We start from the raw sequence: 17565 nt of genomic DNA, 5'->3' as shown, positions 1-17565 counted from the left end.
TCAGGAAGTCTTTCCTGACTCCCTGGTGTGGCTTCCCTGGGAAGCCGTGTTTCCCAGAAGCATCTGCTGTGTTTGTGTCACTTGTCAGTGCTGATCTCCTGCACTGAGTATGTGAGCTAAGGGATGGGAGGGTCCACCCCCGTTTCCTACGGTAGCCTCGGACACATAGTGGGTGTTCAGTAATGGGTGCTGAATGAATGAGTCAAGGACCGAGCGTCTTCCTGTCCACTCTCCATTTCTGCCCCCTGCCCTGGGCAGCTGTCCCCAGGGAGAACACAGGGATGATTTTAACCCGGCGTCTTGGATGAACACGCTGTCTACCAGCCGCTGCTCCGGGCTGCCCCGCCTCTCACCTGGCTGGTTCCCCCACATTGCCCCGCAGCACTGGCCCCCAGCCTTGGCCCTCCTCCAGACCGGCTCGCCCCTTTCTTTCACAGGTCTTGCCTTGCCCTGCCAGAGAAACCGAGGTACTGGGAGAATCTTCTGGATCATGGCTCCTGCCCTCCCAACTGTGTCAGCTTTGCTTTATCAGTGCCTGACTTTTTCTCATCCCTTGGGTCTTCTGTCTGTTCTTCTCCCTCGAGGGGACCTTTGAAGGTCACTTCTCTCTGCCTCCTAAATCTATCTGTAGCCTTGATTTCTCCTCCAGGACATGGTCACGTACTTTTAAAACTACAGGGGCACCTGGGTGGCTCAGTCGGTTAGGCATCTGACTTCAGCTCAGGTCATGGTCTTGCGGTTGGTGAGTTTGAGGCCCACGTCATACTCTGTGCTGACAGCTCAGAGCCTGGAGCCTGCCTCAGATTCTGTGTCTCCCTCCCTCTCTCTCTGCCCCTCCCCTGCTCTCCCTCTCTCCCTCTCAAAAACAAATAAACATTAAAAAAAACTTAAAAATTTTTAAAACTGCAAATCTGTGCAAGTCTGAAACCTGTCCTGGTCTTACTCCCCTCCTTCATGGGTGTCACGATTTCCCAGCCCTTAGGAGATGCCGCTTTGAGACCCGGGCTCGCTGTGATCAGACACCTGACCTTGATCCCCAGAACCCAAACTGCACATCTCCGGCCGGGCCTGGCAGGGGTGAGACGGCTGCTCTGAGCCTGACAGTGCTTACCTCCATTTACCCAGAGGAAAGGAACAGCCAGTTGTAGCCATGGGTGAACTTGACCTTCAGATTTGCCAAGAGAAACTGGAGTCCAGGTTTCTATATGACATCCCTTGATTTTTTTTAATGTTGGCCTATGTTTGTTTTTCTTGATAGACCCGATTCTTTTTTACAGCAGTGTTAGGTTTTTGGAAAAATTATGTAGGAGGTAGAAAGCGTTCCCGATGCCCCCTTCTGTCCTACCCCTTTCCCCTATTATGAATAGCTTGCGTTGGTGTGGTACATTTGTTACAACTGATGAACCAACACTGATACGTCATTAACTAATGCCCGTAGTTACATCAGGGTTCACTCTGGTACATTCTGTGTGCTTCCGGAAGATATAATGTTGATGTATCCACCATGGCAGGATCATGCCAGTTTTTTTTTTTTTTTTTTCCATGCTTCTTGTTTTTGAAACACTTTGGAAGCCCAGACCCTCTACTTTCCACACTTTCCTCCCACGACACGCCTCCTGTTCATTTTCTCCTCCCCACCCTGCAGGCAGCTCTTGCCTCTCTGAGCTCTGGAGCTGCCTATCCCTGGACAGGGACAGTGTGCTGTCACACTTCTCTCCTATCAGACGATGAAGTCCTTGAGGCACTCAGAGAAGTCTGAAAGCCTAGAAGCCTGCATCCTCAACGACAGGCCTTGAGTGCTTTGGAATTGGCTCCGTGCTTGGATGTGTGCTGGGTCCGGGGCTTCCAGGGAACGGGCTTTGGGTGCAGTTGGCAAGTGACAGAGACCTGGGCAAATCTCAAGTTTCAGTGGCTGCAGGGAGGGGAGAGGAGGTGTCTCAGCAAGGAGGAGAGTTGAGGGCAAACTGTCTGGATGCTCGAATCCTTAGTAGGAGCGAGCGGAAGTCTCCGGAGGGAAGGGAAGGAGGCTTGGAGCCATCACGAATGCGATTAGTGGCCTTATGAAAGCGGCCTGAGATGGCTTCCTTGCCCCTCCCCCCGTGTGAGGACGCAGCAAGAACTCTGCACCCAGAAGAGGGCCTTCACCATGACCCCCAAATGCTGGCTGGCACACTGATCTTGGACTTCCGGCCTCCAGAACTGTGGGCGATAAGTGTCTGTGGTTTATAAACCCTCTACTCTGTGGGATTTTGTTAGAGCAGCCTGAATGGGCTAAGCCAAAGTGTGTATATTTGTGATTTATATTTTTCTGGAAGATTTGGAGAAAATAAAATGTTATATTAATACAAACATAGTTAAGTGATTCTCACGTTTTCTTTTATCTATTTAAAAAAGGTTTTTTTTTTTTTTAATGTTTTATTTATTTTTGAGAGAGAGGCAGAGCGTGAGCAGGGGAGGGGCAGGGACAGAGGGAGACGCAGAATCCGAAGCAGGCTCCGGGCTCTGAGCTGTCAGCACAGAGTCCGACGTGGGGCTCGAACCCATGAACTGTGAGATCATGACCTGAGAAGAAGGCGGACACCCAACCAACTGAGCCACCCGGGTGCCCCCACACATGTTCTCTTATAGATACTTTTTTCATTGAGGTAAAAGATGCATGACATAAAATTTACCATTTTAACCATTTTTAAGCGTAAAGTTCAGTAACATTATTTATATTCACGGTGTTGTGCACGCATCGTCACTATCCATTTCCAGAACGTTCTCAACATCCCAAACAGAAACTCTGTACCCATTAAACAACAACTTCCCATTTACTTCTCTCTCCAGCTCCTGGCAACCTCGATTTTATCTTCTGCCTCTATAAATTTGCCTCTTCTAGGTACCGTGTCTAAGTGGAATCGTATGGTATTTGCCCTTTTTTAATCTAGCTTATTCACTTAGCATAGTGTTTTTCAGGGTTCCTCCACGTGGTGGCATGGGCCAGAATTTTATTCCTTTTTAAGGCTGAGTACTAATCCTGTTGCACGCGTGTGCCACACTGGGTTCGTTCATTTGCTGACGGACGCTCGGGTTCCTTCCACCTTTCGGGTATCATGAATCCTGCTGTCCGGAACAGGGGGGTACAGCTATCTGTTTGGTGCCTGCTTTTAACTCCTTTGGGTATATGCCCAACAGTGGGATTTCTGGATCATCTAGTAATTCTCTGGTTAATTTTCTGAGGAGCCGCCATATTGTTTTCCATAGTGGTTGCCCTGTCTTTCCATTCCCCGCCAGCAATGTGCCCAGGTTCTAGCTTCTCTACATCCTTGTCAACACTCGTTGTTTTTGGTCATGGTCACACTAGTGGTATGAAATGGTATCGTACTGTAGTTTTGATTTACATTTCCCTAAGGACTAGTGATGCTGAACTTTTCATGTGCTTATTGGCCATGTATATGTGTGTGTGTGTGTGTGTGCGTGTGTGTGTATTTTTTTTTTTTTTTTTTGAGAAATGTCTACTCAAGTCCTTTGCCCATTTTTGACTTGGGTTATTTTTGTTGTTACTGACTTGTAGGAGTTCTTTATGCATTCTGGATATTAATCTCATCAGATATGTGGCTTCTATATTTTCTCCCATTCTGTTTTTCACTCTGTTGACAGCAGCCTTTGATGCACACCGAAAAAAGCTAATTTTCACATGCATTTTTAAAGGTAAAAACGCCTGTCCTGTCTCCAGGTTCCCCCACTGGCTTCTCATGAAACCTGAACTCCTTCTGTTAACGTTGCTTCTTTGGGTCAAGTTTGGGACCTCTTGTCCAAAATCCCATTGATGAAATTCATGCATCCAGTGGCAACTTGGATTAGAGACCTCTCAGGAGCTTCCTGATCTCATGTTTCTAGTTTTCTAAAGCAAGCATGGGAAAAATTCCCCACCAAACAGCCTTCTTTGTTTTTGCTACATATGCCCAACTATGAGTTTTTTGTTTTCCAGCATAATTTTTTTTTCAGAAAAGAGGAAGTGGCATAACAGTTGGGTCCATCCAGAGCTTTTCATATTCGGGGCCACTGCATTCCCTTAGTTTTGAACAATGGCCTGGCTGTATGGGCTGTTTGGGAAAGACACTGTAACCTGAAACTCTCCCCATCCATGCTTGTTTGGGATCCTTCCAGAAGGCACCTGACACACACAATCAAAGAGACAGAGAAAGAGAGGCAGAAGAAAAACAATGTAATACAGATTGAGATTTATTCCCAGGTACATGGTCTCCCACTTGTAAGAACTGGTTTTGTTATAAAGGAGACTTTAATTTTTTTTTAAAGTCTATTTATTTTTGAGGGAGACGGAGACAGCATGAGCAGGGTAGGGGCAGAGAGAGAGAGAGAATCCCCAGCAGGCTCCGCACTATCACTGCAGAGCCTGACGTGGGGCTTGAACTCATGAAACCGTGAGCTCATGACCTGAGCTGAAACCGAGAGTCTGACGCTTAACCGACCGACCGAGCTTAACCGACCAGGTGCCCCTTGTCATAAAGGAGACTTTAATGATCCCTTTAAAGAGCAGAGTAGGAAGATGGAGAGAGTAGCCACTGCAAACTTAGCCAATCCAATTGCTCATTTATAATTTCTGTATTTCATCAATTCCTACGTATTGTTGTAAATGTTTATTTTTGCAAGAGAGAGAGTGGGGGAGAGTGGGCTCCACACTGACCGAAGAGAGACCCATACAGGGCTTGAGCTCATGAATCCTGAGATCACGGCCTGATCTGAACTCCGTTGCTCAACCGATTGAGCCACCCAGGCGCCCCTTGTTTTCTTTACAAGCTCTGAAATCGGGAATCCTTTCCAATCAGTGACGTCATCCCCTGATTGTGATTGGCAGCATTTTTTCCCCCGTCTTACTAGTACCCAAAACAGTCGTGTGACTGCCAGCGGAGAGCGTCTGAGTGTGTTGAGATACGGTCTTGGGCTCTATCAGTATTTAGAAGTACCTGAGAGCCAGGGGATCCCCCCCAACCTCATGGCCAGGTGGCCTGGCTCAGTGAGAGTCTGTGGCTGAGATCTGCCGCCATCCGCGTATTTTTCAGCAGGTGCAAAGCAGTAGGATGGCCTTTTTCTGCAGGCAGGTGAAGTCCCAACAATCTGCCCTTTTAGGAACGCTTCTGCGCACCTTTTCTGAACGTGTGAGCGAAGTTCGTGCAAATGTGTCTAGGGGCTTGCGTCAGCCGGACTTCTTGCCGGTTTTTGGCCCCCAAATCCTCCCTACTGGGCTCACCTGTCGCTGTCTTTGCTCGTGCAAGAGGGGGGGCACCTGGGCAGTGCCTCTCATCAGCTCCCAGGTCTCTATTCCATTCGTTTCTCCAATTAAACAGCACCCCTTAACGCTAAGTCGCAAACCCTCTTAGGTGGATCGGAAAAAGCCCCAGTTGCACCAAAGGTGTGGCCTCTGAAGTGTGAGTGTTTCAAGATGCTAATTAATCGCCACCCCAGGGGTGTGGGTTAAAACTAACATTTCCGTATCACGCTGTCTGTGCGAAGCGTTTGAAAGCAAATCACAGGCAGCATAATACCAGCAAATGAATACTTCGGATTTAGGATACGTCTTATAGCAGCGGCATGAAACGCAGCTTCTCGGAGCACAGACTTCCAGTCACCCAGAGGGAAATGAGAAGGTTTTGCATGTCAGCTGTGTTAGTCATTCCAAAAAGTGGCTGTAGTTACGAGGCTACTGTCGTTGAAGATGCATATGAAGACTTTGAATGTGCGTACTTCTGTGAAATGTGAGTGGAAAAGCAGTATTTTAAAATTATTACGTTGGGGGGCGCCTGGGCGGTTCAGTCAGTGGAGCGTCTGACTCTTGACTTCGGCTCAGGTCATGATCTCGAGGTTCCAGAGACGAGCCCCAAGTGGGGCTCTGCACTGATGGTGTGGAGCCTGCTTGGGATCCTCTCTCCCTCTCTCTCTGACCCTCCCTCCCCACTCTCTCTCTGTCTCTCTCAAACTAAATCAACATTTAAAAAAATAATAATATAATTTCCAGTATTTCAAACAGCAGCTTGGTTCGTTGTCTCTTTCTTCAGAGACCTAAAACCAAGATTGAAGAAAACCAAAAGGCTTCGGATCGTGCTGAAATCGAGGCACAATGTCAAGTTTTGCCGATATGTCAACAGTATATTGGTGTTCTATATGAGATTTCATTTGCGTGAGGGTTCCACAGCTAAAAGATAGGTTTTAAAACAACTAAAAAAGGGGGGGATGGGCTATAACACACTCTCAAAGATCTGCCGACTTTTTCTGAAACAGCCCTAAAAAAATGGTTGCTTTTTAAAAATAGTTGTATGTTTTTATTTTATTTTTGAGAGAGAGAGACAGAGTGTGAGCGGGGGAGGGGCAGAGAGAGAGGGAGACACAGAATCCGAAGCGGGCTCCGGGCTCCGAGCCGTCAGAACAGAGCCCGACGCGGGGCTCGAACTTACAGACCGTGAGATCATGACCTGAGCTGAATGAAGTCGGACGTTTAACCGACTGAGCCACCCAGGTGCCCCTGGTTGTTTTTTGTTTGTTCTGTTTGTTTTAAAAAGGCAAATCATAACGAGATCACCATCAGATTTCAGGCTAGTCCGCGCAGGTCAAGAGCAAACAAAATTAATGCGAGGTGAAATTTGAACCTGACTGCCTCATCTCTATCAGGCTAGTGCTCCGTCCATATTCCTGAAGGTCCTTCCCCCCTGGAAACTTTATGCTACATACTGTGCATGCTACACAGGCCTTGAGGACTCAGCCAGCAAACCCGTAACCTCCCAGATATGTCTACGTGTAAGATGGCTGAATATAAGTCGGACTGTTTTCCCTCTAAGAGGGTCCAAAAAACGCGTAACTTCTGGGGTATCAATGAACTAGTACACAATCGGTCTCTAACATTAATTTATTAATGTGGTCAGGTGTATTAGAGTCCCTTCCAATATATTAATTTTTTTAATTTAAAAAAGTTTTTTAGAGCGAGTGTGAGTGGGGGAGAGGGGCAGAGGGAGACAGAGAATCGTAATCGGGCTCCATGCTGAGCACGGACACGAGGCTCCATCCAGGAACTGTGAGATCATGACCTGAGCCGAAGTCAAGAGTCAGACGCTCAACTCACGGAGCCACCCAAGCGCCCCTACGTTCTGGTTTTTATGGTGTTGGTGAAACTGGGAGCTTGGCTTATGACGGAAAGTGGCCCCAGAGACCAGTGAGTTCATTTTCTGTTCAATTGTATCTGCAGTAATTAACAACGGCCACAACATTTGAAGCATCGGCCATGCTTTAGGACTTCCCGTGACCATCCAGGGATGTTTCGCCATTTCGACAAGCATAAAAGTTTACGTTTCAGGTGCCACATGGCAATGTTGTACCGGAAGAGTTCTTATTTCCTTGCCAGAAAAACATGACGTGAGAAATCTCCCGCTTTTGAAAGAGCAAGGTCAAGTCTTAGCTGAGAGATTGTCTCAACCTGATCAACAGACAGGAATGGCCATCGTCCAGCCTCTAGGTCATCAGCATCATCATAAACACTCTGTATTTTCCATCGTCTCTCAGTAGCAAAGGGAAATTAAGTCCTAGTGCTTTGAATAACCTTGATTCAAATCTGAGTTCTACCAGCCGCCAGCTGTGTGATCTTGGGAAAGCCCCATAGCTATTCTATGCTTCCGTTTTCCTGCCTATAAAATACAAAATGAATTTTCCAACCTGAAAATTAATAATAATAGCAAGTGTTTGGGGTGCCTAGGTGGCTCAGTCGATTAAGCGTCTGACTCTTGATTTCGGCTCAGATCGTGATCTCACGTTTCATGAGTTCAAGTCCCGAGTTGGGCTCCGTGCTGACAGCTTGGAGCCTGCTTAGGATTCTCTCTCTCTCTCTCTCTCTCTCTCTCTGCCCCTCCCCTGCTCGTGCACTTGCTTTCTCTCTTGTTCTCTCTGTGTCTCTCAAATAAACTTAAAAAAATAGCAAGTGTTTCTTGGACCCATGCTTTATGGCAGGGCCCTTTACACAGGTTCTCTCTCTCTCTCTCTCTCTCTCTCTCTGCCTCTCTCTCTTTTTAAGTAGGCTTCACGCCCTGTGCAGAGCCCAACGTGGGGCTTGAACTCACGGCCCTGAAATCAAGACCTGAGCTAAGATCAAGAGTCAGATGCTTAGAGGCTCCTGGGTGGCTCAGTCAGTTAAGCGTCCGACTTCAGCTCAGGTCATGATCTCACGGCCCGTGAGTTCGAGCCCCACGTCCGGCTCTGTGCTGACAGCTCCGAGCCTGGAGCCTGTTTCAGATTCTGTGTCTCCCTCTCTCTCTGACCCTCCCCCATTCATGCTCTGTCTCTCTCTGTCTCAAAAATAAATAAACATTAAAAAAAAATTTTTTAAAGAAGAGTCAGATGCTTAATGGACTAAGCCACCCAGGTGCCTTAGTTCTCTTTTTTAATTATAATGACACCCCCATGAAGAAAGTGCTACTGTTACTTCCATTTTACAGATAGGGAAACCGAGGCACAGGAGTTAAGTTCCTTGCCCAGGGTTGCACAGGAAATGGCGAATGAGCCTTTGAACGCAAGTGGCCTTTGGTGACTAGCTTATTTTCCTTATTTCCTTTCCACCCAGGCCCTTATCCACTCTGCCTCGCCTCCTGAGACGGTCATGGTGAGGATAAATGAGATGGGGCAGGGGAACAGCCCGGGCTTGGTGCAGAGTGGGTAAGAGTTTCCCTCCTTCTCAGGGCGACTTTTGCCAGCCAGTTGGGTGCTTATCCGTCTCAGCTCTCTCTTTACACATTTCTTGGGGACGGTGACTCTCTTACTAATCTTTTTGTTCCCCTGTGTTGTAAAAGAAGAGAACGTACAGAGGATGCCTACACTCCTCTACTCTGCGTGTCACAAACCTATACGATTTTTATGTTCCCTAAGGTCTCAGCTTTTCCTTCAAGCTGTAGCAGCCGACAGAGAACAAGCACCTAGGCATTTAGCCTTCCCCTTACTTGCCGCGTGATAAACGCGCAGTAAGCGGTGACTGAAGGAAGAAATCGGTGATTCCGGCACTATGATTATTGCCGATGTTGGAAGTTTAGTCTGGTCATCCTACCTGGATGGTGTGTGCTGGGCGGGAAGGGACCGTTTCTTTTCCTTTTCTTGCCCGTGACACTGAGGCTACTCTAGGGAGAACCGGAGGACCGAGATGGGCAGGTCTGTGGAGGCTTTCCTGGTGTGCTTGGGGTCCCCCCAGTACCGGACCTTCCGTTCGTGTCCTGCCACTGGGTGAATTCATGGTGCTTCCGGGAGTGGGGGAGTCTTGTTGATTTAGGCCTGCAAAACCGAGAGAACCGTGGCCTGCTCACATTGGTGTTGTTTGCAAAGTACTAATCTGGGGGGAGATCGGGTGGCTCCGTCAGTTACACGTCCTGACTCTTGATTTCGGCTCAGGTCATGATCTCACCGTTTGTGGGATTGAGTCCCGGGTCAGTCTCTGCGCTGACAGCTTGGGATTGCCCTCGCCCCGCCCCCCCCCCCCCCACCTTGCACTCTCTCTCTTTCTCAAAACAAATAAACTGGGGCAACTGGTGGCTTAGTCAGTTGAGCGTCTGACTTCAGCTCCCGTCATGGTCTCGTGGTCTGTGGGTTCGAGCCCCGTGTCGGGCTCTGTGCTGACAGCTCAGAGCCTGGAGCCCGCTTCGGATTCTGTGTCCCCCTCTCTCTCTGCCCCGCCCCCACTCGTGCTATCTCTCTCTCTCTCGAAATAAATAAACATAAAAAAATAAAATAAATACACTTAAAAAGCATTAACTTTTATTTTTTAAACCTGGGTAAAATGTACATGTGTACATGTGCTTTAAGAAATTATTTTCTCAGGGTGCCTGGGTGGCTTGGTCGGTTAAGCGTCCGACTTCGGCTCAGGTCATGATCTCACGGTCCGTGAGTTCGAGCCCCGCGTCGGGCTCTGTGCTGACAGCTCAGAGCCTGGGGCCTGTTTCGGATTCTGTGTCTCCCTCTCTCTCTGCCCCTCCCCTGTTCATGCTCTGTCTCTCTCTGTCTCAAAAATAAATAAACGTTAAAAAAAAAAAAAAATTAGGGGCGCCTGGGTGGCGCAGTCGGTTAAGCGTCCGACTTCAGCCAGGTCACGATCTCGCGGTCCGTGAGTTCGAGCCCCGTGTCAGGCTCTGGGCTAATGGCTCGGAGCCTGGAGCCTGTTTCCGATTCTGTGTCTCCCTCTCTCTCTGCCCCTCCCCCGTTCATGCTCTGTCTCTCTCTGTCCCAAAAATAAATAAAAAAAAAAAAAAAAAAAAAAAAAGTTGAAAAAAAAAATTAAAAAAAAAAAAAAGAAATTATTTTCTCAAAAAAGCATTTTCTTTATTATTCAGTAATGTGGAAACATTACATAAGTTTTTACTGTGGTAAACTATGCACAACATGAAACTGACCGTTCTGTCCATTTTTAAGTGCATATTTCAGTGACATTACATTCAGAATGTTGTGCAACCATCACCACTACCTGTTTCCAGAACTTTCTGTCATCCCAAATGGAAACTCAGTACCCATTAAACAATACCCCATTCCTCCCCCCACAAGGCCTCTAATCTACATTTTGTCTGTGTGAGTTGGCTCACTCTAGGTGCCTTGCATGAGGGGAACTGTACAATATCTGTCTTTTTGTGAGTGGCTTATTTACTTTGGTGTGATGTTTTCAAGTTTCACTCATATTGAAACATGGAGCAGAATGGCATTACTTTCTTTTTTAAAAATTTTTTTAATGTTTATTCTTTTTTTAAATTTTTTTTAATATTTATTTTTGATAGAGAGAGAGAGAGAGAGAGAGAGACAGAGCATGAGTGGGGAAGGGGCAGAGAGAGAGGGAGACACAGAATCTGAAACAGACTCCATGCTCTGAGCTGTCGGTACAGAGCCCGACGTGGGGCTCGAACTCACGGACCGCGAGATCATGACCTGAGCCGAAGTCAGACGCTCAACCGACTGAGCCACCCAGATGCCCCTAATGTTTATTCTTGAGAGACAGAGCACGAGTCGGGGAGGGACAAAGAGAGGGAGACACAGAAACCAAAGCAGGCTCCAGGCTCTGAGCTGTCAGCACAGAGCCCGACGCGGGGCTTGAACTCACGAACTGTGAGATCATGACCTGAGCTGAAGGTGGGTGCTTAACAGACTGAGCCACCCAGGCGCCCCTTACATCAGTGTTTTTGAAAAAGAAACAACTTTATGACGATGAAACATACATTGTATGTTGCACCATAGTCCCAGATAAGAACACATAGAACGTAAAGGACTACACAGTAGGGAACAAAAGTATAAGCTACAGAAACCAAAATACACTTCCGTCCCGAGCGCGAGCGGCACTGCTGGGACAAATGGTGTGAAAGAAACATTTGCTGAAGGCCCAGGACGACCTGGCAGTACCTGCTGAGTTGCCAACCATCCCGGGAGGGTCCTCCCCAGACACCTGGGCAGGTGGCTTTGCTTGCAGGCAGACGAGGTTGGTGCCACACGAGGGAGGTGCAGGAAAGGTCTCTGGACCTTCAGGGGGAAGGACAGAATTCCTCTGGGGGAGCTTTAAGGAGGTGGCAGATTTCCACCCGGTGATAATGGGGGCAGGAGAGGCGTTAACTAAACTCCTAGCGCCGCCCTTTCTTGGCTAAGCCCAGCTTGGATGCTTCTGTTTCTTAGGCCTGGATTCCTCTTACTCGCAGCTGTTAAGCAGCCTTCATCCTGCCTTTAAACGGCCTTGTTACTGGGACTTGCTCTGTCTCCCACAAGTGCCTCCGATTGGCCTGTCTGGTTCTTTTATGTGTCATGGGGCAGCCACGCTCCCGGGAGCCTTCTGGAAGAGCTGCTTCTCTTTGGGTGACCCGGGGCCTGACTCCTGCCTTCCTCTGCCCACTGGGGGGACCCAGACTTGAGATCACACTGTCCGTCCAAGGGCAGCACCCGACGCAGTGGAGAGTCAGCCTTTCCAGCTCTCCCCTCGCTGTGCAGCCTTGGGAAAGTCACCCCACCCCTCTGACCCTGATGTGCAACACAAGGGGACCGGGTGGCCTCCACGGCCCTTCCAGCTCTACAATGTTATGATTGCCCATATTATGATTTAATGACCTCCCCCCAGCGCTCTTGGGATAAATGACTCAGTGGTCTGATATTTTTGCGGCTGGTTTTAAGGAAGCCTGATGATTTTGCCATGACAGGCGAGTTTTTGTTCCGTGGTTCAAAGCCTGACGGTCTTGGTCCAGCTGGAGTTAGGCGGGGGCTGACCGGATTTCTTCACGCTGGCCTCTTTCAGGGGAGCATCCTGGGCACCGGCTGCTGGCCAGAGGCACCCCGGGCCATGTCAGAACTTTGAGCAGGTGACAGAGAGCAGTTGTCACAGCCTCAAGATGCTGAGCCTGAAGCTCCCCCGGCTGTTTCGCATCGACCAGGTGCCCCAGGTATGTGCTCTGGTTCCGGGGAGTTCCAGGCGGAGGCCAGGGCATGGTGTCTGCACCAGAGTGACTACTCTGTCTTCAGCCAGCCTGTTCTGTGTAGGCCTATTCTCTTTTTATTTTCATTAAAACATTTTTGTTTAGGTTGATCTATTTATCCTGAGGGTGAGAGCAAGCAGGGGCGGGGCGGAGAGAGAGAGGGAGGCGGAGAATCCCGAGTGCAGAGCCTGATGTGGGGCTCGATCTCATGAACCCTTGAGATCAGGACCTGAGCTGAAATCGAGAGTCGGGGGTTCAACCGGCTGCCCCCGGCCCGTTCTCTTCAAGAAGGCCCTCCCCGACTCCCTCGGGGAAGTAGAGCTTCCTGTTTCCCCACCTCCATGGCACCTGGAAACAGAAGTGGTCCTGAAACTGTCTGGGTTGTAACCCCCTCCCTGTGACATCTGTATTGTATCGGGAAGTCATTATTGAGATTACACTTTCTAGCTGAAGAGAAGAAGCCAGTGGCACCTGACCGGGTAGAAGGTGTCTTGGGGACCCTCCCTTGGGTGCTTGAGAGCAGGCCAGGGGTGGAGTCACCTCGCGTGTGGCCTTGCCGTTGTCCTTATCACTTGTGGGAGGCTCAGGCCAGGCCTGGCCGGGAGGGGGGGGGGCGGGGGGGGGTGAGGAGGGTTGTCAAGAGGGCCTTACCCCCTCCTGTCGTGGGCTCCCGGGGCCGGGAACTCACACGGGGCCACCCCGAAAAACCTGGTACACGTCGATACGATAACCTGCATTTGTAATAGGCCTTAGGCGAGGCCACCGCTTGTGAGCCACGGCAAGCTGAGTGGAAAGGAGGTGTCCCTTCTGTCTGTGACATCCTCCAGATGAAACGTCCCACCCTGAGATAACACTTGCTCATTTTCGGTCAAAAAGGAAGGAAAGTTGACACTGAGCTCAGGGTGCGACCAGATGATGTTTTCTTTCCAGGGCAGGAGGGGCGCACCAGCTTGCCGTGGCTCAGCACCAGGCGTGGAAGATTAGGAGCAGACCCACGGCCAGACTTTGTCCCGAAAGCCCGTGAAACTAGGTGACTGCAGCAAGGTGGCACAGGGGTGGCACGATCGGACACGAGGCAGAGGACGGACAAATGAAAAATGAGGCTGGCCTCGCAGGACGCTGCCAATCAGGGCGCCCCCTCTGTGCTGCCGAGGCTGTGTCTCCTCCTCTGTGATTCACCACTCAGTTCTGCCCACAGAGCACTAGTGGCTGTGGTTAGTGGGAGCACGGGGTGATTCTTTGATTCATTCACTCTTGAAATGTTTCTTGCCTGCCTGCTGCGTGCAAGGTGTTGCTCTGTGGGGGGACTCAGAACAATCGGGTACGAATCCCGCCCCTGAGGACTTAAAAATATGCAGGAGTGCTTCTGTTGCAAAGTGGGTCGGGGTGTGTCCCAAAAGACCCGGAGGAGGGTTGGTCCCTTCCGTCGTGGGAGAGGAAAGGCTCAGGGAAGGCCGCATGATCTTTAAGATGAGCTTGAGGGTAGGTAGGATGTGGGAGGCGGGGAAAGCATACCAGGTGGAGGGACCGGTGTGGGCAGAGGCCTGGATACGGGAAACCACCGGGCAGGTGTGGGGACTCTGGGAGGAGGGATTATGGGTTCTGCTGAGATGTCCCCCTGGGTGTTTTGGTCAAGGTTGGGTTCAGAGTATGTGCCCAGGAAAGACATGAAGGAGAAGTGAAAGTCTCAGTGGGGGCTTTGGGGAGCGATGTGGGATTCGGACAGTGGAGGTGACAGTATCCTTTTTTTTTTTTTCCAATGTTTTTGTTTATTTTTGAGACAGAGAGAGACAGAGCATGAGCAGGGGAGGGGCAGAGAGAGAGGGAGACACAGAACCCGAAGCGGGCTCCAGGCTCCGAGCTGTCGGCACAGAGCCCGACGCGGGGCTCGAAGTCACGGACCGTGAGATCGTGACCTGAGCCAAAATCAAGAGTCGATGCTTAACCGACTGAGCCACCCAGGTTCCCCTAGAAGGTCAGTTTATTTGAGGATTTGCTGGGAGTAGGGAACAAGCAGTTTTTGCTTATTAAGACAGATGCAACCAGATTGAGAAAAATGCGTGACGTGCATGAACATTTAACACAGACGTGGTACAAACACCGAGCTTACTTTCGGGGGGCTCCGTGGGTTCTGATGCTCAGTCTGTGGAGTGACCTTGGACAAGATGTTTCATTTCCCTACCTCAGTTTCTGCACCTGTAAAGCAGGGTGATGAGAGTGTCTGCTTCCTGGGGTCACGGGGAGGATTAGAGGAGCCCAGCACATGGTGAACAGTCAGTAATGTTGCTGCCATCACCTGTTTCATACGGAGGCCCCGGATAGCCTCTCCCTTTGTATATCAATGAGCTGTGTGGCCTGGGCGACTTCCCTACCCTCTCTGAGCCTCACCCATCAGAGGGGGCCAGAGCACCCCCTCCCGGCATCGTCAGGGCTATAATTCCGGCACATTCCTGGCCGAGAGATCGCTCACAGGAAAGGACAGCTTGTCCCTTTCCTCAGAAGGTGGGATTTGGGTATGTGACTCAGAATTTCTAGCCTCCTTTGTGCCTAAAAACAGGTCTGGGTACTTTAGGGAGTTGTTAATGACTGCAGGGATCCTTATATATTGTTCTTGACTTGAATTAAAAGGAATGCTTGGGTGCCTGGGTGGCGCAGTCGGTTAAGCGTCCGACTTCAGCCAGGTCATGATCTCGCCGTCCGTGAGTTCGAGCCCCGCGTCAGGCTCTGGGCTGATGGCTCGGAGCCTGGAGCCTGTTTCCGATTCTGTGTCTCCCTCTCTCTCTGCCCCTCCCCCGTTCATGCTCTGTCTCTCTCTGTCCCAAAAATAAATAAAAAAAACGTTGGAAAAAAAAATAAAAAAAAAAAATAAAAGGAATGCTTTTGGGGCACCTGGGTGGCTCAGTCAGTTAAGTGTCCAGCTCTTGATCTCAGCTCAGGTCTTTCTTTTTTTTTTAAATTTTTTTTTTTAACGTTTATTTATTTTTGAGACAGAGAGACAGAGCATGAACGGGGGAGGGGCAGAGAGAGAAGGAGACACAGAATCTGAAACAGGCTCCAGGCTCTGAGCGGTCAGCACAGAGCCCGACGCAGGGCTCGAACTCACGGACCGTGAGATCATGACCTGAGCCGAAGTCGGACGCTTAACCGACCGAGCCACCCAGGCGCCCCTGTGAATTTCCTTCATTTTTAAGGCCGGATCATATTCCATTGTATCGACACACCACATTTTGCTTATTCATTCTTCCATCAGTGGATACCAGATGACTTCTGTGTTGTAGCTGTTGTGAGAAATGCTGCTATGAACCGAGGTGTGGAAATATCCCTTTGAGATCTTGCTTTCAATTTTTTGGGGTATACACCCAGAAGTGGAACATCTCATTTCTGCAAAACAAACAGGCAGCTGGGATTTATTTTAGGGATTGCATTGAATCTATGGATTAATTTGGGGAGCATTACCATCTTAACAATAGTAAGTCTTTTAATCCATGAACATGGGATGTCTTTGCATTATATTTAGGTTTTTAATTTCTTTCGGTGATATTTTGTAGTTTTCAGTGTACAGGTCTCACACCAGTAAAAGTATTTATTAGGGGCACCTGGGTGGCTCAGTCAGTTACACGTCCAACTCTTGGTTTCGGCTCAGGTCATGATCTCACGGTTCGTGGGTTCGAGCCCCACGTTGAGCCCTGTGCTGGCAGCACTGAGGCTGCTTGGGATTTTGCCTCCCCCTCTTTCTACCCCTCCCCCCCGCTTCCACACGCTCCCTCCCTCTCTCTCAAAAATAAATAAACATTAAAAAAATCATAAAAACAAAACCAGAATTTGTTAACTTTATTCCAAGGCATTTTATCGTTTTTGATATTGTTGCACATGGAATTATTCCCTTAAATTCTCTTTCAGATTGTTCGTTGCTAGTATATAAAAATAAAACTGAGTTTGGTATATCGATAGATCCTTCAGCCTCGCTGAACTCATGTATTAGTTCTAATAATTTTTTAGTGGATCCTTTCGGATTTCCTATATGTAAGATTATATCATCTGCAAATATAGTTTTGCATCTTCCTTTCCTATTTAGATGCCTTTTTTTCCTTTTCCTTGTCCAGTTGACCTAGCTAGAACCTCCACTATGATTGACACTGCATAGAAGTGATGAGAGCAAACGTCCTTGTCTTGCTCCCGATTGTAAGGGGAAAGTATTTCATTTCCTACCACGAGGTATGTGAGCTGTGAGTTTCTCATAGGTGGCCTTTGCTGGGTTGAAGAAGTTTTATCCCTATTTTGTTGAGCGTCTTCTTGTCATGAAAGGATATTGGATCTCATGAAATGCCTTTTCTGTGTTTTTTGACACAGTTGTGGTTTTGTTTCTTTTTTTTTTTTTTTCCTCCTCTGAATGAATCTGGTCAGTTTGTCTCTTTTCTTTCTGGTTTTCAATAATTGAGAATATTGGGGCACCTGGGTGGCTCAGTCGGTTAAGCGTCTGGCTTCGGCTCAGGTCATGATCTCACAGTCTGTGAGTTCGAGCCCCGCGTCGGGCTCTGTGCTGACAGCGCAGAGCCTGGAGCCTGCTTCAGATTCTGTGTCTCCCTCTCTCTCTGCCCCTCCCCTGCTCATGCTCTGCCTCTCTCTGTCTCAAAAATAAATAAAAACATTAAAAAATTTTTAAATAAAAAAAAATAATTGAGAATATTAAATTCTACCTGAAAAAAGGTGGATTGGTGGCTCAGCGGAGCCGCTCTGTTATGTATTTTATATCTCTAATGTCCGTTATTTGTTACGATTTTCTTTCCGTTTTGGGTTCCTTTTGTTGTGCCTGCTCTAACTTTTTAAGTGAATCACTCTGCCTTCTAATGTAAACAACTGAGTACGTATTATCTCCTTTAAGTATGGCTTTAACTGCAGCCCACATATGCTGTTTGAATTCCTTTCCTCTTTTTTTTTTAAGATTTTTTTTTAAATTTTTTTTTTAATTTTTTTTTTTTTAACGTTTATTTATTTTTCAGACAGAGAGAGACACAGCATGAACGGGGGAGGGGCAGAGAGAGAGGGAAACACAGAATCGGAAGCAGGCTCCAGGCTCTGAGCCATCAGCCCAGAGCCCGACGCG

General features: G+C 48.6%; 1 protein-coding gene across 8 annotated transcripts in view; it reads left to right on the top strand.

The window, feature by feature from the left end:
- PAQR5 (progestin and adipoQ receptor family member 5) overlaps positions 1-17565 on the top strand; it is a 73804-nt gene that overhangs the window by 24514 nt on the left and 31725 nt on the right. For 4 of the 8 annotated variants that reach the window (XM_060618157.3, XM_078448817.2, XM_081795848.1 and 1 more), the window contains exon 2: positions 12284-12428. In XM_060618157.3, coding sequence (XP_060474140.3) covers positions 12284-12428 — 145 coding nt within the window. Of the gene's footprint in view, positions 1-5602; positions 5760-8605; positions 8698-12283; positions 12429-16564; positions 16677-17565 lie in introns of those variants that run through there. The other 4 variants (XM_078448815.2, XM_078448813.2, XM_078448814.2 and 1 more) reach the window with 3 other exon arrangements.

The sequence above is a fragment of the Panthera onca genome, chromosome B3, assembly GCF_046562875.1.
Source record: "Panthera onca isolate mPanOnc1 chromosome B3, mPanOnc1 haplotype 2, whole genome shotgun sequence".
Lineage (NCBI taxonomy): Eukaryota > Metazoa > Chordata > Mammalia > Carnivora > Felidae > Panthera > Panthera onca.
The sequence above is the reverse complement of the archived record's forward strand: the minus strand, read 5'-3'. Positions and strand labels throughout refer to the sequence as shown.